At 44.0% G+C, this 23,609-nt stretch overlaps 1 protein-coding gene across 2 annotated transcripts in view; it reads left to right on the top strand.

The window, feature by feature from the left end:
- LOC139267116 (peroxidasin homolog) overlaps positions 1-23,609 on the top strand; it is a 324,156-nt gene that overhangs the window by 260,894 nt on the left and 39,653 nt on the right. For both annotated transcript variants that reach the window (XM_070884937.1, XM_070884936.1), the window contains 4 exons: positions 3,839-3,947; positions 10,697-10,854; positions 17,532-19,035; positions 20,692-20,826. In XM_070884937.1, the coding sequence (XP_070741038.1) occupies positions 3,839-3,947; positions 10,697-10,854; positions 17,532-19,035; positions 20,692-20,826 (1,906 nt within the window). The remainder of the gene's footprint in view (positions 1-3,838; positions 3,948-10,696; positions 10,855-17,531; positions 19,036-20,691; positions 20,827-23,609) is intronic.

Below are 23,609 nucleotides of genomic sequence, written 5' to 3'. Positions count from 1 at the left end.
AAGGGACCTACATTTGTCTTCACTAATCTTTTTCTCTTCACATATTTATAGAAGCTTTTGCAGTCAGTTTTTATGTTCCCTGCAAGCTTCCTCTCGTACTCTATTTTCCCCCTCCTAATTAAACCCTTCGCCCTCTCTGTTGAATTCTAAATTTCTCCCAGTCCACAGGTTTGTTACTTTTTCTAGGCAATTTATATGCCTCTTCCTTGGTTTTAAAACGATCCTTAATTTCCCTTGTTAGCCACGGTTGAGCCACCTTCCCCGTTTTATTTTTACTCCAGACAGTGATGTACAATTGCTGAAGTTCATCCATGTGATCTTTAAATGTTTGCCATTGCTTATCCACCATCAACCCTTTAAGTATCCTTTGCCAGTCTATTCTAGCCAATTCACACCTCATACCATCGAAGTTACCTTTCCTTAAGTTCAGAACCCCAGTTTTCGAATTAACTGTGTCACTCTCCATCTTAATAAAGAATTCTACCATATTATGGTCACTCTTCCCCCAAGGGGCTTCGCACAACAAGATTGCTAATTAGTCCCTTCTCATTACACATCACCCAGTCTCCCAGTCTAGGATGGCCAGCTCTCTAGTTGGTTCCTCGACATATTGGTCGAGAAAACCATTCCTAATACACTCCAGGAAATCCTCCTCCACCGCATTGCTACCAGTTTGGTTAGCCCAATCAATATGTAGATTAAAGTCGCCCATGATAACTGCTGTACCTTTATTGCACACATCTCTTATTTCTTGTTTGATGCTGTCCCAAACCTCTCTACTACTGTTTGAAGGTCTGAACACAACTCCCACTAACGTTTTCTGCCCTTTGGTATTCCGTAGCTCCACCCATACCGATTCCACATCATCCTGGCTAATGTCCCTCCTTACTATTGCATTAATTTCCTCTTTAACCTGCAATTTGCCCAAAATCTGCCAAACCAGCACAGAAGATGGGGACATTTCAAGTGTAAATTACACCCAGCACAAGATAAATTTCCGCAAGAAGCTGCCCTCCGATCGAATTAATCACCACGACGGGTTTCCGTTGCTTGCGTTCCTTTGTTGGCCTTCAAGGAGGCTCTTAAAATTAAGGTTTTTTTTAGGTGCAGTGACACTAATAGGCACTTTTTAACAGCTTTTAAGTATTTTTTTTAACTTACCAAGACACTGACTAAAGTACACCAATGAACCGAGTCAATGGTTCTGCATAGCTTTATTAAAGACATTTTCAGTTATTTAAAATCGGGTTACTCACAGGGGTGGCCTAGACACTAATTAAAAATGCTTATTTTTTTGTGATAAGCCGATTTTTAGCTGCACTAATAAAACTGCATCAAGTCGCCATTCTCAATATATCCAGGAATATTTTTTAAAGCACAAAAAAAAAGAAAATTAAATTCTAAACCGCTGCCGGATTGCAGTTGTTCATGGAGAATTTTATGTTTGTGAATATTCAAATGAGTTTGAGTGGAAACTTGAAGCATAAAATCAATTTGGAAAACTTGTGCAATTTGCGCCTGGATTGTCGAATGTATCTGATTATTTTAGGTTTTAATGACACATGCGTGAATACCAGTCACTGAATAACGTCATTCCAGTGGGTCTGTCTGTGGGTTTGTGAGGTATTGCCATTTTCTGGAAGAGTAAAAATGGGCTTAATGAATCTGAATTATGTACATGAATAGTAAAAATGCATTAGTTTGGCACAGGATTAAAATTGCCTACTGTAAAGGGATGCAAAAAACCCTGGAATATTGTAAGAAAATTAATCAATTTTCAAGAATTATTAGGGAGGACTGCAGAACGCATATGAGTGACCTTAGCAATTGTTCATATGAAAGCTGTGCATACTTTATGAAACAAAGAATGGTGACATGCCACCCCCAAAAAAAATCCAAAAATCAGCTAAAAGTGTGGTCACTAGACTCCATCTTTGAATCATAGCAGGCAACCATTCAACCCATTGTGCCTATCCTGACTCTCAAATGGCGCAACATACCATCTGTTGCCTGCAGTTTACTGTTGACATGTTAATGAGGCCACGCCCTGAAAATGGATAGGGCCTCCTGGCGGCACTATCAGGTGGCCAGCTGGCACACACGATAATTATTGGCTGGCCAATAATTAAAATCCACCTCCGCAGATGAGAAAAGCAAACTTTCTTGAGTTAAATGGCTAAACTGGGATGCAGTTTATTTGAGAGTCTAAATTAACAGTATCGCTTCCCAAAAAATCCAGAATTTTGATCAATCTCTTCATGTTATATCTCAATTTTCAATAAACGTTATAGTCTCCATAGGAGAGAAAAAGAGTCCATGGGTGGAACTTTCAACTTCAGCGGGAGATGGTGCTCTCGCTGTACACTGCCCGCGTGTCCTTTCCGTTGACATATCACCCATTTAACACCCCATTGAAGTTGAAAGATCCAGCATTTTTTTCTTACTAGATATAAGCCAGAGTACACAAACCCTTGAACTCTTAACCATTGCATGTCAACAGAAGTTCAGGAAAGGATAAGCTTTTATTCCAGCTTTTATAAATTTGTTCATCTTCCCTGAATGGTTGAAGGATCAATAACCAGTGGGCACATTTTAAGGTGATCAGCCAAAGAACCAGAGGCAACATGAGGAAAGATTTTCTTAAGCAACAAGTGGCTAGGATTTGGAATGCATGCTGCCTGATCGGGTGGTGGATACAGATTCAGTAGTAGCCTTTGAAAGGAAATTGGATAAATACTTGAAGGAGAAAATATTGCAGGGATATGAGGAAAGAGCAGGGGAGTGGGACTAACTGGATTACTCTTCGAAAAGAAGCAATGTAGACTCTATGGGCTGAATGACCTCTTTCTATTCTTCTTCTTCTTCTTCTTCTTCTTCTTCTTCTTCTTCTTAGGTGGTCCCTCGTATCGAGGATGACTTGTTTCCACCAAAAAAGGATTTCACAGGTGTTTCAATGAAGGACCTAATATTCCAGGTCCCAAACTGCATATGGAAGAGTGGAAGATACCTGTGCGTGAATTTTTTTAATGTGTGGTGGCCGTTGCATACCAGCTACCACACGGGCTTGACAGAGCTAGGTCTTGGTCCAGCGACAAGGATTAACCAAGATGATTGGAGACCAGCTCTGCTGCATGGACCTAGTGCTCTCACACACATCGCGGTGTGGGCTGGCCCGTGCTGCCCCTGGGCCCTTGCCTCTTCTGGGCATAGAGTTTTTATTCTATGATTCCCATCTTAAATGTTGCGTCAGCCTTGTGCTGTGCACCATCCTCCACTGTCAGGATGGACTGGAGATCTTCCCACACTACCTACAGTGCTGTTTGATCACCATTTTCAAGGAGCTCTGCTGGGACAGCCCAAATTGACTCATTTTCTGGTTCTTTCTCTTCCTGTAGGTGAGGGTCAGGCTTCAGCTGAGCACCTCATTTAACAGCTCAGTTACTTAACCCCCACCCACAATAGGAATTGTGGCCAAAATGTTGTGTCTCCAACCACTCTGTACCCTAAGGCTTTGAATTTTTTGTTCTGTTTTGAGCTTATGTATGATTGCAGGAATCATCACAAATTACAAAATGTAAGGAATACTTTTAAAACCGTTAGTAAAATCATGTTGACCTGCTTTACTTCAATGGTAACTTGCTCCTCATCTCGAAAAGTGAAAACCAGTTGTTTACGTTAAAGCAGATGGTCCAAAATACGCAGCCGTTAGATTTTCCCTTAAAATAAAAGTTTCCAAGCATTCACTCTGAAAATACTATCAGCTGTTGATGCAAAATTAAGATATTGTTTAAACTTATCCCTGCCTTAATCACATCTTACTTCCCTGTTATCCCACCAGTCCCTGACATTGTTCGAAGTGGAGATACTTTTGTGGAGTCCTCAATCAAAGAAGCTATTCAGAGTGTTGACAGTGCCATCAACTCCACTCGCAGAGACTTATTTGAAAGGTAAAATAAAACTTTACTCGTGTATCAAGTGTTAAATTAAGTATCCTGCAGGGTCCATTGAATGTACCTTTGGAATTAATTTTTTTCTTTCAGTTTTGAATAATGGTTTTGGACTGGAATGGAGAAAATATTATAACAATATTTCATACCTTTGCCGGCATTTTCATAAGAACTTCTCTTGTTTGCGCCCTTCCCCCCCCCCCCCCCCAAAAAAAAATTGGTTTTCAGCCTAAAAATTATTAGAAGTCATTCGTGCCAAAAATTCACAGCAGTTATTACTTATTGCAGAAGCGTTTCAGTAAATTCCGAGATCATGTGTCGAAATGCCTAGTATAGTACTTGGAGACTGTGGGCTCAAGATTTAGATTTTGGCGCACATTTTGTAGACACTGCAAGTGCGCTTGGAGACCCAAAAAGACGTCCATGGCACAACCACAAGCTTGTGGGGCGAATCGCGCTGGACACCATATTGATGAGGGTGTTGGCGCACGTGCACCGAACGTCCACGGGAAGTATGCAAAGCAGGCAGATCATGACACTGATTTGACACCATTTTGGAGCTCAAAGCTCTAGCCCTCTCCTAACCTCACAGCTGAACACGCGTTCAGCAGCAGGAAGGATATCCCACCAGCTATTTAAGGGGATCATCAACTACTTACAGGTTAATTGTTGGTTGATCTCTTCTGGCTGTTGCTACAATTCGACAAGTATTGGGTGCTTTTAAAATTGCAAAAGTCTAGAGCAGAGTGGATAAAGGAGAACCAGTTGATGTCGTATATTTGGATTTCCAGAAAGCATTTGATAAGGTGCCACACAAGAGATCTTATTGAAACATAAGATTCTGAGGGGGCTTGACACGGTAGATGCAGAGAGGATGTTTCCCCTCGTGGGGGAATCTAGAACTAGGGAGCATAGTTTCCGAATAAGGGGTCGCCCATTTAAAACAGAAATGAGGAAGAATTTCTTCTCTCAGTCGGTCGTGAATCTTTGGAATTCACAGATTGCTTGTGGAGGCTGGGTCTTGGAATATATTTAAGGTGGCAATAGATAGATTTTTGAATGATAAGGGAGTCAAGAGTTATGGGAAGCGGGTGGGGAAGTGGAGTTGAGGCCAGAATCAGATCAGCCATGATCTTGAATAGTGGAGCAGGCTCGAGGGGCCAAATGGCCTCGTCCTGTTCCTATTTCTTATGTACAGGGAGTGGTGTGGCAGGTGCTGAAGGACTTTTTGCTGGCTTTAAAGATTCTGCAAAGCCACTTCCTGCCAGACATGGGTGCACACGTAAGAATTCTGCTTGGAATACTGCTTTACCTGGAGACTGAACAGAGGTCACGCAAAGCAGGACAAGCTGCATGGGGAGATGAGTTTTTAGCAGGAAGCCATATCCACTCCGGGTGCTCAGGGAACAATTCTCCTACCTGAATCTCAGCGAGGAACAATGTTTGAGACATCTGTGCTTCACTGAGGATGTCCTCGCTGAAATGTGCCACCTGCTGCAGCTACAACTGCAGCCTCAGCAGGGCGAGGAAACACATTGCCAGTGGCTGTGAAGGCGACCGTGGCGATGAACTTTTGAGTCTGGCTCCTTCCAGGCTGGAGCTGGAGATATTGGTTAAATCTCTCCGTTTGCCGCTCACTATTACGTAAGGAGGTGAGGTCATTGAGTCTTTCTATTCAAAGAGAGCTGACTACATTTCATTGTCTCTTGGCAGAGAGAAGCAGGTGGAGCAAGCACACGGCCTTGCAGTGATTGCAGGCTTCCCGGTGGTGCAGGGCTCCATTGACTGCACGCACATTGCTTTGCAGCCGCCACTCTGCATGTTAACTCTGTCATATACCGGAACCGAGAGGGATTTCAGTCCCTCAATGATGACCCGAATCATACAGGTCAACGCCTGGTATCCTGGCAGCAATCATGATGCCTTCATTCTGCGGCAGTCCACTGTGCCAGCTGCATTTCAGCCACCACAACAAACCAGACATTGACAATGATGAGAAAACGGCTACCCATTAACAAGCATGGCTTATGAATCCGCTGCACAACCCATGCACACGTGCACAGCATGCATACAATGGAAGCCATGCTGCTCGATGGATAAGACCATTGGTGTCCTGAAACAATTTCTGCTGCCTGGACTACTCTGGAGGAGCCCTGCAGCACTCGGCAGAGCAGGTGTCAAGATTCGTGGTGGTCTGTTGCATACTGCAAAACCTCACCATCATGAGGGCACAGCCCTTGTCACCAGCTATACAGCGAGCAGCTGAAGAAGAGGAAAGGAGGAGGCAACCCTTTCTGCCCAGGCTTTTCATCAAGAACTCATCTGACTGCGTACAAGTAACTGCAGCTCCAATTCCCCATTCACCAACAGTCCCACACATTACCTTTCCTTTTCTCTCTATCACAGCATCCACTTGGCCACAATGCAGAAATAAAAACCTCCATAAAATAATCATTCCAAACCAAATTTATTCGTCAAAGCATGCCGTTTTGCATACAAGCATAAACTAATCACCTTTGTACATTCCCTTAGTGCCTGTCTTGCCTGTGCCTTTGTCTGCCCTATGCTCCTATGAAGTGCAACCCCAGTGGCTGGAATGGTGGAAAGATGCTGACTTTCAGTGGAGGGGACTGCAGCTGGCTTTGCAGGATGGCCTCGAGCAGCTCTGGACCTAGAAGGCCCGGGTGAAGAGTGCACCACCTCGGTATGGGTGGCAGCAGTCTGGGTTGGCTGGCTTTCGGACAACAGCAACGACACTAGTGGAGTGGCAGTGCTGGGAGGGGGAACTCTGTCATCCTGAGAGAGGACAGCAGGTTCGTGCTCCATGGAGCCATTGCCACTCCCCCGGGGTGGCGCCTCAGCACTCCTAGTAATCTGTTGGAGGACAGATTTCTGGACTGCTGTGATACCCTGAAAGCCTATTTGAAAGCTGTAATCCAGAGCCATGATGGCGGCAGTCTGAGCTTCTACTGCTATGCCCAGACATTGGGTGGCTGCTACTTATGCTGCAATGGAAGCTGAGACATTGGCTATCAGTCGCTGCATCCTGGTTGGGTCCACAAGTGTGCTAATGGAGTTGGTCACCACTTCCATGCTGGAAAAGATGGGCTTCAAGCTCTGCACAAAGACCTGTGCCAAGTTGGTGCTGGTCTCCTCCATGCTCCTTGACATTGCATGCAGCCTTTCTGGCAGGCTTGCCAATGCAACAAGCATTTCATTGTGCATACCCATCAGCCCCGTCAAAGTGCTCATCTGAGTCCTATGCAGCAGACCTTGTGTGAGACCTCACCCTCTGGCGAGCTGTGATACCTGTGTTATGCTTGCCCCCTGCTGTGGCTGCAGGCCACTTGTGCCCGGTATCTCACCACGTATAGATCCTGCCTTATGATATCCTCTAAATTGCACGCACTGTCAGTATCTGAGCTGATGGCTATGATTGTTAAATCAAGTGGCGGTGTGTCGTCTTCATCACTGTCTTCTTGCTCTTCTACCACTGCCTGGACAGTTCTTGGGTATCTGAAAGGAGAAAGGCACAAGGATAAGGTCATGGTGAGAAGAGGGCAGGAATAGAAGAGGTGCAGACTTGCATCATCTGCAGCTTGTAAATCAGAAGAGATTGTAGGATGAGGGGGAAGTAGGGAAATGGATTGGTGAGAAGGAGAATTAGGTATGAGGATTCCATCATCTTCGATGGATTCAGCCCTGCCATTGGCCAGCACCATCTCCTCCATGGGGAAAGGACATGGAAGTGCACCTGTCCCCTGCCGGTTTACTGTTGCTACCTCCGAGTGTGAGCCACTTTGTCCTACAAGAGAGAAGGAAATGTGTTAGAGTGTTATACAATCTGTTTGGGTAATGTGGCTGTTATGGTTGAATAGCTGGCAGCGTGTGCAAGCTGTGAGATCTGGGTGTGAGGCTTGCAACAGTGCTAAGTGTATGAGGTTGTGGTGAAGCGATGAATGTTAGGTATGAGTCCTAATTGATCGAGATTGTTGGTAAGTGAGAATTGGGGTGTGATGCATTGAGCAGTGGCTGAAGCAAGTGGTGGAGTTGGTAGGATAAGACATTTGAAGATGCATTCACTGACCTTGAGCACTCGTGTGAGGTCATTGATCTTACGGCACTACATCTAGGTTTTCGGGGCTTAACGGCATTGACCTCCACGGCTATCTGCTCCCCCTGCCCTCTGAGCGAGTGCATGAAAGGCCTCCTGGCTCGCTGCGGATATACGACTACTTTCCACTTCCTCCACCAAGGCCTCAGAGAACTTTGAAGCCCGCTCTCCCCCATGTTATCATTCTTCACTGTTTCTTCAGGTCAGGCCCACTTCCTGAATGACTGCGAACATCTGCTCCAGGCACACTGCGCTTCCCCTTTAAGAGGTGCAGGCTAGTTTTAACTGGTGCTAGCAAGTAACAATTTTGGCCCCCCTGCTGATGTGTGCAGTCAATGAAAGGAGCGGTTAACACTGGCTGCATGCTGAAATCATGGAAATGAGCAGGCAGCATGAAGCACTGCAATCAAGGGGTGCAGGCTAATTGCACATTGCGATCTCTGCGCCCATTTTCAGGGGCTATCAAATTTAGCCCCTGTGTTTACTTTATACTGTAGTCCTAATAGGCTTTCGGCTATATTGAAACAGCCTACTAATGAGACATGCAGCAGTATTTAATACTTGGATTTTCAGAATGATGGTTGGGAAAGATATAACAATGATAAAGTACTGCAAATTCCAGGGTCAATTTTTCTGAATTCATTCACAGGAGGCGGGGGTGGGGGGGGGGCTGGAGGGGAGTGAATAACATAAATAGAACAATGATGTTCAGAAATGCTATATAACCTGTCGAATTGGACTGAATAACAAATGAAGTACAAGGTGCATGTCGCATGTGAAGTACAGTGTAAGATGTAATTGTGTAACTGCTGAAGAGAAATTAAATACTGCTCAATGACAAGAATGCAGAGTGTTATGTCGGGTGTGTCTATGTGTGGTCTGGTATTTTTCGTAATTTTTTTCACCGTTCCAACCTTCATTGTGTTTTATATGTGACGTTTTTTCAGCATGGAAGTGTGATGATTGCAAGGGGGATGGAGTATAAAAGTAGGGAAGTCTTCTACAACTGTACAGGGTGTTGGTGAGACCACACCTGGAGTACTGCGTACGGTTTTGGTCTCCTTATTTAAGGAGGGATATACTTGTATTGGAGGCAGTTCAGAGAAGATTCACTAGGTTGATTCATGAGATGATGGGATTGTCTTATGAAGAAAGATTGGGCTTATACTCATTGGAGTTTAGAAGAATGAGAGGTGATCTTATTGAAACATAAAATTATGAGGAGGCTTAACAGGGTAGATGCAGAGAGGATGTTGCCCCTCATTGGAGAATCTAGAACTAGGGGGCATAGTCTTAGAATAAGGGGTTGCCCATTTAAAACGGAGATGAGGAATTTTTTCTCTGGTCATGAATCTTTAGAATTCTCTACCCCAGAGAGCTGTGGCGGCTGAGTCGTTGAATATATTTAAGGTGGAAATAGACACATTTTTGAACGATAAGGGAGTTGAGGGTTATGGGGAGCGGACAGGGAGGTGGAGTTGAGGCCAAGATCAGATCAGCCATGGTCTTATTAATGGTGGAGCAGGCTCAAGGGGCCAAATGGCCTACTACTGCTCCGATTTCTTATGTTCTTGTGTTTGTTCTTATGTAAAGCCAGGGGAGGAGGTGTTCATTCACGTTGAGATGTGGCAGTTGGAGCTTTAGTTTGCAAGAGTTGTCGGGGGCTAGTGCATCTGCAACTTGTTCAGTTAGTCCACTGCTTCCATTGAGGAAGCTCAGGCTAATGGAGAACAGAAGGGAAAGTGACTTTGTGTGAAGCAGTTGGGGAGCAGGCCAAAGGCAAGGAGAGGAATAAGCGAGAATGTGTGTTAGAATTTTCTGCGCATCATTGCTTTCACATTGTACGCTCTGTGCCACTTTCTTTTTATTCGACTGAAGTGCATTCCACGCATCGTATAAATTGAGATTAACAACATGTAGAATGCATGGTTGCAGAGGTTACATTTTTTCTTAAAATGTTGATGACTTCTAGCTTTAGCTAGTATAGGGCAAAATATCATGCAGATCAAGAGTGTTGGAAATGTCACTTTCTGTGTTTACACTTGTTTATCTTGTTTTCTTAACAGTGTCTTCTTTATTTTATCTTTCTAACCATGTTGGACGATATAGTGCAGGTATAGTATCAGCTGTATTAACATTTTATATGTTCTGTGAGCTTTCCTTGTATCAAATACTTTTGCTGCAGCATATTTTGATGCTATAGATCTGTTAATCTCCTTTTAACTCAATTTTAATCTTTTGATGCCTGGAAAGCATTGTATAATTTGATGCCATGACTCGCGGTTTGAGGCAGTTTTATGCAGTCTGCTTTGTTTTATGTTCAGTGTTGTTGGTGTGTGTACATATAGGCTTTGTTACATACAGCATAAAGATGGTCTTCCTCTTTAACATAGATCCACCTTTATGACTGTAACTGGAGCAAATGAAAGTACGAAGACTAGTTGCTGTAATGAACTAAAGCAAGATGAGTAAATGAGCAGATTCACTCATCTAGCTCGTTTTAAGAAAGCTGGACTGTATTAAGCTGAATTACATTTTCTAAAATCCTGGGTTTTTTTTTAACCACGTGAACACAATCAACTGAATGCTTTTTAAGGGGCTACTAATATTTTTCATCTAAACATTGTCCTAACAGACGACCTCAGACCCCAAATGAACTGCTTGCCTTGTTCCGCTATCCACGACTTCCAATTGTATTTGATCTTGCAAGAGCAGGGGAAATTTTTGAATGGACCCTGCAACTCATTCAGGAACATGTCAACGATGGACTGATGGTTGATCTGAATGGAACAGGTCAGTAAGGGTAGCTACTACAGTTGAATTTAAACAGTTTTTAACAAACAAATGCTGCCATGAACATATTGTTCAAAGAGTAACTTTCCTGAGGCACATGTTAATATTATGCAGTGTTTGCTTAATTGAAGCAACTGGATAAATGCAACATTTTGTTTCCCCATGAGGGTGTTCTTTCTGATGGTGTCAGCCTGAGTCAGTAGGTCGTGGAATCGAGTCCAACTCCAGAGGCTTGAGCACATAATCTGGGTTAACAATTCATTGCAGTACTGAGGGAGTGCTGTACTGTTGGAGGTGCTGTCTTTTGGGTGAGGCGTTAAACAGAGCTCCATCTGTTCCTTCAGGTGGACGTAAAAGATCCCATGAGTTCTCCCTGTGTCCTGGTCAACATTTATCCTTCAACCAACACTGAAAACAGATTATCTGGTCATTTATCTCTTTGCTGTTTTTGGAACGTTGATGTGTGCAAATTGGCTGCCACATTTCCTACATTACAACAGTGACTACACTTCAAAAGTACTTCATTGGTTGTTTAGTGTGTTGGGTTGTCCTAAGGACATGAAAGCCTCTCATTTCAAGTTCTGACCCTGGTTTACAAGTTCCTCCGTGATCTCGCCCCTTCCCATCTCTCTAACCTCCTCCAGCCCTACAACCGATTATCCCTTTAAGCGGTGCAGCCGCCTGGCGGTCCTACACAGCCCGGGAGCGGCTTTATCAACCGTGTAATGTTACGCATGCGTGAAACGTTGAAAAGGCTGTGGAGCCCGTTAAACGGGCCATGCTTTCAAAAAAAAGATTTGGGGGAACATTGCCTACAGCCCTTCGAGAACTCTGCATTCCTCCAATTCTGGCAACTTGTGCATCCCCGACTTCCTTCGCCCCACCATTGGCCGCCAAGCCTTCAGCTGGCTAAACCTTAAGCTCTGGAATGCCCTTCCTAAACATCTCCGCCTTTCCACTTTTCTCCTTTTAGGAGCTCCTTAAAACCTACCTCTTTGAACAAGCTTTTGGTCACTGGTCCTAATGTCTCTTCCTTTGGCCTGGTGCATTTTTTTTTTAAACTGATTAATCTCTCTCACCGTGGGACGGTTTTACTATAAAGATGCTATTTAAATGCACATTGTTGTTGTTAATAAATGCAATTTCTTTTTCTTTCCTTCACTCTTTCATTTCCTTTCTCTCACCTCTTTCTCCTATTTTATCTAGCTTTCTCTTTGTTCCTCTCTTGCTTTCTCTCTCTCCATTAACAAAGCCTTAGTGCTTGTGTACAGCCAAGTAGCTTCAGTCCAAAAGGTTTTCATTACTTTGTATGAACTTGTCAGCATTTTTTTTTTTTTTAAGTGTGACATTTCACAACTTTAAAAATTAAAAGGATGTAACTATTTATAATGGGACACTAAAGGGTTTTCACAGGAGGGCGGTAGTCAGAGCGCACCCCCCCCCCACCCCCCCCCAGAATTTCCGCTGATGAAAGGTGGTTTGCCCTGTGCCAACCCCTTGGGGAAATTGTCTGGCGGGACGTGAGGTCGGCAATGCCAACAACCGTTTCTCTGGGCGAGAAGCTGGGCTGTCCCGGTCGCACTTAAACAGGGAGCTGGTAGCGCCACGGTAGCCATCATGCAGACCGGCTCCGTTTCTTGGTAGCCCAGTGGGCTCCACTAAAGGGGCTGCAGAATTCGCAGCGGTCCTCCCCTTTAAACGAAGGGGAGGGACATTGTGATGCGTAAGTATGATGTACGCCGAACCGATGTACTCAGCGTGGCGTTGAGAGTCACGCCCTGTGAACACGCAGCGTCCGCCCTGTGAACACCCGGTTACCCCCCCTGCATATTGTTTTGCTTCTGAGGGGCCAATTCCGCGCCGGTAGGTGCTAAACTATCATTTAATTCAAAGTGACCGCCTCAAACCCAGCGTTGGGCAATTTTGGCCCCAAACAATCTAAAAGTTACTTTAGCTACTAGATTCCATTTAAAAGTCCAGTAATTTTCCAGCTATGTAGATGAGTATTGTCATCAGATTCGTTCCATTTTTAAGATGTAGAAATAGGATACAAAAGCAAAATACTGCAGATGCTGGAAATCTGAAATAAAATCAGAAAATGCTGGAAATACTCAGCAGGTCAGGCAGCATCTGTGGGGAGAGAAACGGAATTGACGCTTCCGGTCAATGACTCTTCGTCAGAACTGGAAAAAGTTAGAGATGTAACCAGTTTTAAGCAAGAGTAGGGGAGGAAAGAACAAAGGGGAAGATCTGTAATGGGGTGGAAGGCAGAAGAGATTGAGACAAAAGGAATGATGGTGCAAGGCAAACTGCGATGGTAATGGGGCAAGTTAAGAAACAAAAGATGAGTCTAGATAGGGTGTAAATGGAAATGGCAGAATTATCAATAGCTGCTGTGGGAAAGAGAAAAAAATAGGAGCAGTGGTTATGGTCTTAAATTGTTGAACTCGATGTTGAGTCGAGAAGGTTGTAAAGTGCCTCCACGAAAGATGAGGTGCTGTTCCTCGAGCTTCTGTTGAGCTTCATTGGAACAGTGTAAGAGGCCGAGGATGGAGAGATCAGAGTGAGATTGGAGTGGAAAATTAAAGTGACAGGCGACTGGAAGCTCAAGGTGACGTTTACGGACTGAATGGAGATGTTCTGCAAAGATGTCACCCAATCTGCGTGTGTTCTTCCCAATATAGAGACCACCACGTCGTGAGCAGTGAATGCAGTATACTAAATTGAAAGTAGTACAAGTAAATCGCTGTTTCACCTGGAAGGAACATTTGGGACCCTGGACAGTGGGAAGGGAGGAGGTGAATGGCCAGGTGTTGCATCTCCTGTGCTGGCACGGGAAGGTGCCATGGGGAGGGGGTGTTAGGAGTCATTGATGAGTGGAAAAGGGTGTCGGGGACAGAGCAGTCCCTTCAGAATGCTGAAAGGGGAGGGGAAGATTGTTTGGTGGTGAGATCATGCTGGAGGTGGTGGAAATGGCCAGGGGTAATCTGTTGAACGTGGAGGCTGGTGGGGTGAAAGGTGAGGACTAGGGGAACCCAATCGTGGTTCTGGGAGGGAGGGGAAGGTGTGAGAGCAGAAGTGCAGGAAATAGAACGGACACGGTTGAGGGCCGTGACAACCATGGTAGAGGGGAATCCTCGGTTGAGGAAAAAGGCAGACATATTGGAAGCACTAGTATGGAAGGTAGAGTTGTAAGAACAGATGCAACACAGACATAAAAACTAGTAGAATGAAAGGGAGTCCTTACAGGAAGCGGAGTGGGAGGAAATGTAGTCCAGGTAACTGTGGGATTGTAGCAGTGGGCTTATAGTTAGTCAATAACCTGTCCCCAGAAATGGAGGCAGAGAAGTCGAGGAAGGGAAGAGTCAGAGATGGACCACGTGAAGGTGAAGGTGAAGGAAGGGTGGAAATTGGAAGCAAAGTGAATGAAATTTTCTAGTTCCGGGCGAGAGCAGGAAACCGCACCGATACAGTCATCAGTGTACCAGAAAAATGGGTGAAGGAGGAACCCGAGTAGGACTGGAACAAAGAATGTTCCACATATCCCACGAAAAGGCAGGCATAGCTTAGGACCCATGTGGGCTCCCATAGCAACACCTTTAATTTGGAGGAAGTGAGTGGAGTCAAAGGAGAAGTTGTACAATGTGAGAACAGTTCAGCCAGGCGGAGGAGGGTGGCGGTGGATGGGGACTGGTTGGGCCCCTGCTCAAGGCCATCCTGGTGGGGGATGGAAGTGTGCTGGGATTGGACATCCATAGTGAAAAGGAGATGGCTGGGGCCAGGAAATTGTTAAAACGGCAGAGGGCATCAGAAGAGTCGCGGATGTAGGTGGAAAGAGACTGAAAAAGGTGAGAAAAAATGAGTCGAGATAGGAAGAAATCCATTCCATGGGGCAAGAACAGGCTGAAACGATGGGTTTACCAGGGCAGTCCTGTTTGTGGATCTTGGGAATGAGGTAGAAGCAGGCTGTCTAGAATTGGGATACTCGATAACATTTAGTCTTGGGCCAAATTCCGAAGTAGTGACTTTGTTTGAGGGACACTTTAACCAATTTAACTTAAGGCAATGCCAAATATGCTTCAGAAAGAAAATACAACTTGTATATCTCACATTCGTTTGCTCACTTTTCCATTGTAGCACAGAGGTTGCCAATGATTCCATAAATGTAACAGCTTGAAGATTTTAATTGTTCTTCATCTGAAGGATTTATGGTAGCCTGGTACAGTACAAGCTCCATTCATTGGCAAAATTTTTTTTCCTGGTAATGGATAAGGCTGATATCATCAAAAGGCCGTCCTATGAAGCAAAACAAAAATACTGCAATGCAACATATTACAAAAGCATCAAACTGGCAAATATTGTTCCAAAATCTTAGGAGATTAGTTGTGGGGTTTTGATTGATACTACAAGCTCCACAATCTGCAGATGCCAGTTATAAAGTGAAAGTATATTTTCTTATTTTCTTTTATGACTATAAAGGAAGTTGAATAAGTTTGAGAGCATGTAATAACACAGATTCTCTGGGTTCTATTAATTTTCATTTAGAGATGATTACACTTGTGGTTTTGGAGCTGATCAGAATCCCTTGATGCTGTTGAGCTTTATAATACATGTTAACCACATAAGGTGAAATTACATTATTTACCTTTTTTGAGTTTTCACACACAAAACTCCAATTTAAATATTTTCCGACAAACTACTGGTTATTACATTACTTTTTGTGTTTTGAGTTTTCTTCTGAAACACAGGAATCGCAAAGCCTGTCACTGAGATGGGGAAGGTGTGCATACTTCATTTTGCACAATGTGTACGTTCTACTTGCTTGTGACCTCTGGCTGCAGATTGTACAATATCTCTGGAACAAGTGTGGTCTTAATTAGAAGACACAATAGCTGCTTTTATCTGTTTTCCCCTGTCTGTCCTTTTTTTTTCCCCATTTGAGCAGACTCTCAAGATCTTTGTCCCAAGTCTAATCATAACTGTCACAATAAGCACAGTAATTTTTTTTCTATTAAGAAATGTAGGCAGCCACACTACAAATGTCTTACTGTGAGATGCTGGTGCTCTCAATCACCTTCCATTTCTCTCATGGTACTAATGACAGCAGGTATTTTCCATTTCATTCTTTTTAGTCTCACATTGCATGGTTCGGTTTGTGGACTTTGGTGTGAATTTCTCCAAATCGGCGTGCTGTCTTCACATCATCTCCCAGCTCTAATGTTAGATTAACCGTGTTCTTGTTCCCCGCTCTCAATTGTTCAACAGCCAAATACTAAAGTTAGCACTCTTTCAAACATTTGTTAAAAGTCTACTGCTATTTAGTTGAAAAGAATACTAAAACACAAGAATAAAGTAGCTTTGGTGAAGTTTGATTGTTGAATATACTTTGTTGATTCCTAATACCTCTGGTTGTTCTCTTTACTCAGCACACCAAGTTCAGGTCATTTAATTGTTTTAAACCATAGATCTGAATCAGTTAGTGTTTTCCATGGTTTCATCTCCAATGAATTCTTTTAGTCACCCACTCCTTTTAGTTGTCGTTCTCCTCTTGCAGTTACTTACCACATCGCACTGGTTTCCTAGTGCAAACTGGAAATGAAAGCCATTGGCAAGCTACTGTTAATGGGGAACTTTGGGGCAAGAGTGATCTGAGCCGAACTGGCAGCTAGAAAGCTGAAGAAAAAAACGAATGGGACTTTTTAAGCAAAAGCTGTTGAAACCATCACAAAAGCAACAGAAAAGCTGCCTTTTTCGTGTTCCCCATTTGTTGGCTCTCAAGGCACATTCTAAAATGAAGATTTGATGGTTATCTGTTTGCTTAGAAGCTAACGTGTTTTTAAAAGTACTCTATCCATGTTCCTGATGCAGAAGGCAGCAAATAAAAAGAGCTACCTTTTAAATTCAAATTCAATTTAAATTTAAATTCAAATTCATGTCTAGCACATTTGAAGAGATGCGCCAATGTTTATGTACCTTCAAAATAGTAAAAGACTTACAAGAGTGTCTTGGATTGAAAACAACCAGCATACATTATGAAGTCTTCAGTTAAACCTTAAACTCTTATTTTAAAAAAAAATAATAACTTATCTTTATATAGCACCTTTTAATGTAGGAAAACATCCAAAGGCTCTCCACAGAGACACAAGGAATAAAAAGGGATGCTGAGCCAAAGAAGGAGCTATTAAGAGGGTTGTCCATCTGCTTGGCCAAAGAGATGGCTTTTTAGGAGGGTCAGAAAGGTGGCAGAGGGGTTTCGAAAGGAACTTCCAGACCATAGGACCTAGGTGGCTGAAGGTACGGCTGCCAATAATGGTGTTGAGCTGGGGTAATGCAAAAGAAGCTGGAGTCAGAGGAATGGAAAATTTGGCGGTCGTGCAGTGTTCCAGAAAGTCAGAGATAGAGAGAAGTGAGCTTGTGGAGGGATTTAAACACCAGAAGTAGAATTTTAAATTTGCGGCATTGGGAGACTAAGAGCCAATATATGTCATTGAAGACAGGTGATCGGGCAGAATTTGCTGCGTGATAGTGCACCAGCAGCAGGGTTTTGTTGGACAACTTGATGGGATTTTTACTGTATAGGTGCGAGTGGCTATTTGATTCCGCTTTGACATAAAATTGGAATGTATACAGGAATAAGAAAACAAATTGTGATTTCAATTTACTTTTTCTTTCAATAGGTTTTCGCTATAATGACCTTTTGTCTCCAAGGTTCCTGAACCTAGTTGCTAATCTGTCTGGCTGCACAGCTCACCGCCGAATCAATAACTGTTCCGACATTTGTTTTCATCAGAAGTACCGTTCTCATGATGGAACGTGCAACAATCTCCAGCACCCCATGTGGGGAGCTTCCCTTACAGCCTTTGAGCGCCTTCTAAAATCAGTCTATGAAAACGGGTTTAATCTGCCAAGAGGAATTAATCGAAATCGGTTTTACAATGGATTTCCTCTCCCTCTACCTCGCCTCATTTCAACCTCTCTAGTAGGCACTGAGACCATTACACCTGATGACAAGTACACTCATATGTTGATGCAGTGGGGTCAGTTCCTTGACCATGATATGGACCTGACTGTTGCAGCACTAAGCCTTTCCAGGTATTCAGATGGTCAACATTGCAGTTCTGTCTGCACAAATGATCCACCATGCTTTCCCATCTTGATTCCTCAAAATGACCCCAGAGTGCGTAATGGGGCACGATGCATGTTCTTCGTACGCTCCAGCCCGGTCTGTGGAAGTGGGATGACATCTTTGTTAATGGAGTCTGTGTATCCACGGGAGCAGATCAATCAGTTGACTTCTTATATCGATGCATCAAATGTCTATGGGAGCTCAGATCAAGAAGCTGAAGAAATACGGGACTTGGCGAGTCAACGAGGCCTGTTAAAGCAAGGGATAGCGCATCGATTAGGCAAACCCCTTTTACCATTTGCTACTGGTCCACCAACTGAATGTATGAGAGATGAAAATGAAAGTCCTATTCCTTGTTTTATGGCTGGAGATCAACGTTCCAATGAACACATGGGATTAACAAGTATGCACACAGTCTGGTTTAGGGAACACAACCGAATCGCCACTGAGCTTCTAAAATTGAATCCACATTGGGATGGTGAGACAATCTACCATGAAGCACGTAAAATAGTTGGTGCCCAGATGCAGCACGTAACCTACAGCCATTGGCTACCCAAAATCCTCGGTGACGTTGGAATGAAGAAGCTTAGGGACTATAAAGGCTATGATCCTAATGTTAATGCAGCAATACTGAATGTATTTGCCACTGCAGCTTTTAGATTTGGGCACACAATGATCAACCCTATTCTCTACCGCTTGGATGATACATTTCAACCCATTCCTCAGGGCCACCTTCCTCTTCATAAAGCGTTCTTCTCTCCATTCAGGATAGTGAATGAGGGTGGCATTGACCCATTGCTGCGAGGTTTGTTTGCTGTACCCGGGAAGATGCGAGTCCCAACAGAGCTGGTAAATACAGAACTGACTGAAAGACTTTTCTCCATGGCACATGCAGTGGCACTGGATCTAGCTTCTATGAACATTCAGAGAGCTAGAGATCATGGAATACCTCCTTACAATGATTACAGAGTGTACTGCAATCTAACCTCGGCTCACGATTTTGAAGACCTGAAAAATGAAATTAAGAATCAACGAATTAGAGAAAAGCTCAGGCAGTAAGTGCGGCCATTTTGATAGCTCAAAATCAATAATAAAACTTGTGACTTGTAAACACACACATTGGTGAAACATTAAGCCCCGATATTTGAGGATTCCTTGAGGGACCTTGGGGAGAACTCCTGGCCCATAAGGAATTTGTTCCCGATGTTGGGGAAGTCCAGAACCAGGGGTCACAATCTAAGGATAAGGGGTAAGCCATATAGGACTGAGATGAGGAGAAACTTTTTCACCCAGAGAATTGTGAACCGATGGCATTCTCTACCACAGAAAGTTGTTGAGTCCAGTTTGTTGTATATATTCAAAAAGGAGTTAGATATGGCCCTTATGGCTAAAGGGATCAGCGGGTATGGAGAGAAGACAGGAGTGGGGTATTGAAGTTGCATGATCAATCATGATATTGAATGGTGGTCCAGGCTCGAAGGGTCGAATGGCCTGCTCCTGCATCTATTTTCTATGTTTCTAAGAGGCACTTGGCACTCCATTAACTGTCAGCTGTGGCTCAGTTGGACTCTAGGGGAATCGAGGGATTTGGGGATTGGGCAGGAAAGCGGAGTTGAGGTCAAAGATCAGCCATGAACTTAATGAATGGCGGAGCAGGCTCGAAGGGCCGTATGGCCTACTACTCCTAATTTTTATGTTATCTTGGGAGCTGGCACCTCCCTCCTCCGTTTCATTGCCAAATTTTACAACCTCTGCGAAACTCATGCGACACCAGTTAATTTGGAATTGGGCTCCCAATTGTATTGTAGGATCCCGATTTAAATATGTTAATAAGCCTCTTGGCATGTTTGGATCAAGTTACGCAGATTTCATATTTTAATTTCCCCTCCCACCCAACGTAGGAAGTTTTAATATCGAAGCCTGGGATGCTGAAAGCATGCTTTAAGAAGGTCCATTTTTATTAATGCTTGCTATTATTATTCTTTCCTAATTGTTTAAATTTATTGATCTGATGCAAAAAGTTGAATGTAGAATTTGTGTGTAATAAAATGATGTACATTTTGCACCTGTGACTGCCATGCTGGCTGGCTGGCTAAGTTTTTACGTCACAAAGTTTGGTTTAAAAAAATATATATTATTAATTCTCAGGATGTGGGCGACAATGACAAGGCGAACATTTACTGCCCATCCATAGTTGCCCTGACTAATTGGTTCAGGGGCGAGCCTTAAGAGGCGAACTTCAGAGAACATTTAAGAATCATTCGTGTGGGTCTGGAGTCACATATAGGCCAGGTTGGATAAGGACTGGAAGCCTCCTTCCCTAAAGGACATCGGTGAACCAGTTGGGTTATTACGACAATCCAACAGAGTGTCATTGTTACTTTTTTCAAACTGCCATGGAGGGATTGGCAATCTGGATTTTTAGTCCAGTCCTGTGGATTGCTATGCCAGTAACCTAACCACTACACCACTCTACCCCCTTAAAATGAATTTACATTGCTGCTTTAAAACTGAATATTATTTCAGTTTGCAAAATGCACTTCTAAACAAAAGAGTAAAAAACTGTAGCTGTTAGAAACCTGAAACTGAATCAGAAAATGGGCGTCACACTAACATGTCAGTCGGTATCTGTGGAGAGAACAGATCAGTTAATATTTCAAGTGTAGAGCATTTGTCAAAACTGTGTGAAATGTTTCTCTTCTCCCTTGCAGCTTGTATGGTACACCCTTGAACATAGACCTATTCCCTGCATTAATGGTGGAGGACTTGATTCCTGGAACCAGATTGGGACCTACACTTTTGTGCTTGTTGGCTACGCAGTTTAAACGTCTTCGAGATGGTGATAGGTAATCAGCAGCCAATGTAATGTTGCTTGGTTTTCTTTATTTCAATCAATCCTTCATTTTCATGCTTACAAGCTCTAATTCAGTGGTGTACAACATCAGCGACAGAATCACTGTCCCCGAGGGCGATTCTGTTCCAAACCACATATGATTCAGCTTCCCACTGACGCAGTGGCTCAAGGTGGCCTGGTGTAATACTACGCAGTACAGACCAGAAGATCCCATCTTTGACAGCTGGTATGTGCTGGGACAGCAATTAGGCTACTATAATTGGCCTCAGTGCCCTGATGTAAAAATAGAAAAATCAGCTTGGATTCCCAGTCCTGATCAGTGAGTCGTGCTGGGTTGAGTATATGTGTGAAAGAAAAACTTGTCTTTGTATAAAGCCTTATCACATTTCTCTGAAGTGTCCCAACATGCTTCATAGAAAACAAATCGCTTTGAAGTGCAGTTACTCTTATTATGTAGGCACGGTATTTTATGCACCCCAAGGTCCCAGAAGCAAGATGAATAACTAATTGGTGGTTTTGGTTGAGGAGGAAATGTTGGGCTGTGGGAATATTATTATTTGAAAAGTACTATGGGATCTTGACTGCCCACCTGAATCAGCAATAAAAGATGATTGAGACCTTAGTTTAACATCTTATCTGATGAATTGCACTTCCAACAATGCAGTACACTCTCGGTACTGCATTGCAGGGTTAATTTAGTGCTCAAGTTCTGGAGTGGGGCGTGACCCATGACTTTCTCACTCAAGTGAAAATGCTTGCAATTGAACCAAGCTGATGCATGTAAATATGCATCCCTGTGATGGAGAATAACAGAATTGGACTGAGCTGTGATCCCCTCTATGGTCACATAGCCTCCCAACACTCACTGTCGCTAAGCTCACACATGAAGAATGAACACTTGGACAAGGTACTAGAGAGATGCCAGAGTCCATGGAACTGTACCACAACAAGAGTTAATTCTTCCAGAAGCAGGGGCGATGGGGGTGTGAAGAATTTCAAGTTAATACTTTGTATTATGTTCTGTATTCATCTTGTCATTATTTGTATTCCCACTTAATGTTACTTCCATTCAACATGTGCATGGATTGCTTGTCGAGCCACTTGAGGGTAAAAACAAATTGCAGATATGGCAGTACCTTGAGGAAACTGCTGAAGTGAAAATGTCTCTTTTCCACATCCTGCCCTTTGTAAGGTTACATTTGGAGTTTGTTTTACACTTTGAGCTTGGTGGAATTGATCTTCAAGTTTAATAGCGATGGGTTTCAGATGGTTTCACTTTGACTGCAGGTGAAAGTCCACTGCTGCCAAAATTCTACTCCATACCTTTATTCCCTTGAGACTTAACTTCCCCTGTGCTCTCCATGGAGGCCCACCTGCCTCCACGTCTTTCAAACTACAACTTATTCAGAATGCCAAGGCCATTAATTACAGGTTGAACCCCTCTTATCCGCAGCCCTTGTGACTTGGCCTGTTCTGGATAAGGGATTTTTCTGGACGAGGCGTGGTCATGTTAAATTGGAAGATACAGGTGAAGAGCAAGGGGCTATCGGGGCTGCCTGGCTTGGGGCTGAGAGTGCGGCAGAGAGATCATGGGAGGTGGGGGGGGGAGTGGTGGTGGTCGTCGGGCAGTATGGTGGATCGCCGGATCAGGCCAACGATTGCAGGAGTCGGCAGTGAGGAAGGACTTCAATTTGTTCACGTGGGAGTTCTGCGCATGCGGCACCCGGTGACCGGGAATGGTTCCGGACGAGGGCTGGTTCCGGATAAGGGAGTTCTGGATATGGGATGTTCAACCTGTACTACATTTAACCAAGCCTACGTAACCTGAGCTTTTCCCCTGTCCATTCACATGCACACTTACTTTGGTGCCGCTCCAAACCCAAGCCATTCATACTTATCCACTTTTTCTCCACCTTTTCCTTTTCTCTCTCTCCCTCCCTGACCGCGCTCTCCTGTCATTATGCCTCCTATCTTCTCCCCTCCCTCGGATACTTTGCTTTTCCAAATCCCTACCCCAATCTTTCATTACTCTTTGACCTTGCTACTCTCCTGCCACCGTCCCAGGCTTGACTCCATCTTAGATAAGCTCCCTTCTGTGCCTCTCTTGGCATCCTATTAAAGACCCATTGAGGCACTCGTCACTGCCTCCTTACAACCCCAACTGTCCCATCCTATTCTCTCACCGACCTTCCCGCCCAGTGCACTCAATGGAAACTAATCTTGCCAATCTCCTCCCTGTCCAACTCACCTTCTCTTTTCTCTTCTCCCCCCCGCTTCCCCACCCCCCTGCAACGCTGACCTTGTGGGTGCTGGCGGTGGGTCAGCCATCACCGACCGTCTCCGCATCTCCCTCCAGAATATCCGTTCACTTGCAAACAAGACCCTTGCCATCCATGAACCTATTGTGGATGATTGCATTTACATTATGGCCATAATGGATTCTCGGTTGAGGGGCGATGATACCTTACCCTTAAATGAATCCTCCCCACCTGACTATACCTTCCATCACTTGCCCCGCTCAGACCGTTGTGATGGCAGTGTGGCTCTCATCATACCTTGGTCTGTACCCCTAATCCTTCGGCACTTTCTCCTCCTTTGAGCATCTCACCTTATACCACCCCGCTCACCTCATTTAAAATTCTCATTCTCTATCACCCACCCAAGTACCATAAAAATGTTATTACTGAAATATCTTCACTGCTTTCCTCCTTCAGCCACTGCACCGACCGACTTCTCATCCTCGGTGATTTCAACCTCCATCTCAATTCATCATGC

The sequence above is a fragment of the Pristiophorus japonicus genome, chromosome 7, assembly GCF_044704955.1.
Source record: "Pristiophorus japonicus isolate sPriJap1 chromosome 7, sPriJap1.hap1, whole genome shotgun sequence".
Classification (NCBI taxonomy): domain Eukaryota; kingdom Metazoa; phylum Chordata; class Chondrichthyes; family Pristiophoridae; genus Pristiophorus; species Pristiophorus japonicus.
The sequence above is the reverse complement of the archived record's forward strand: the minus strand, read 5'-3'. Positions and strand labels throughout refer to the sequence as shown.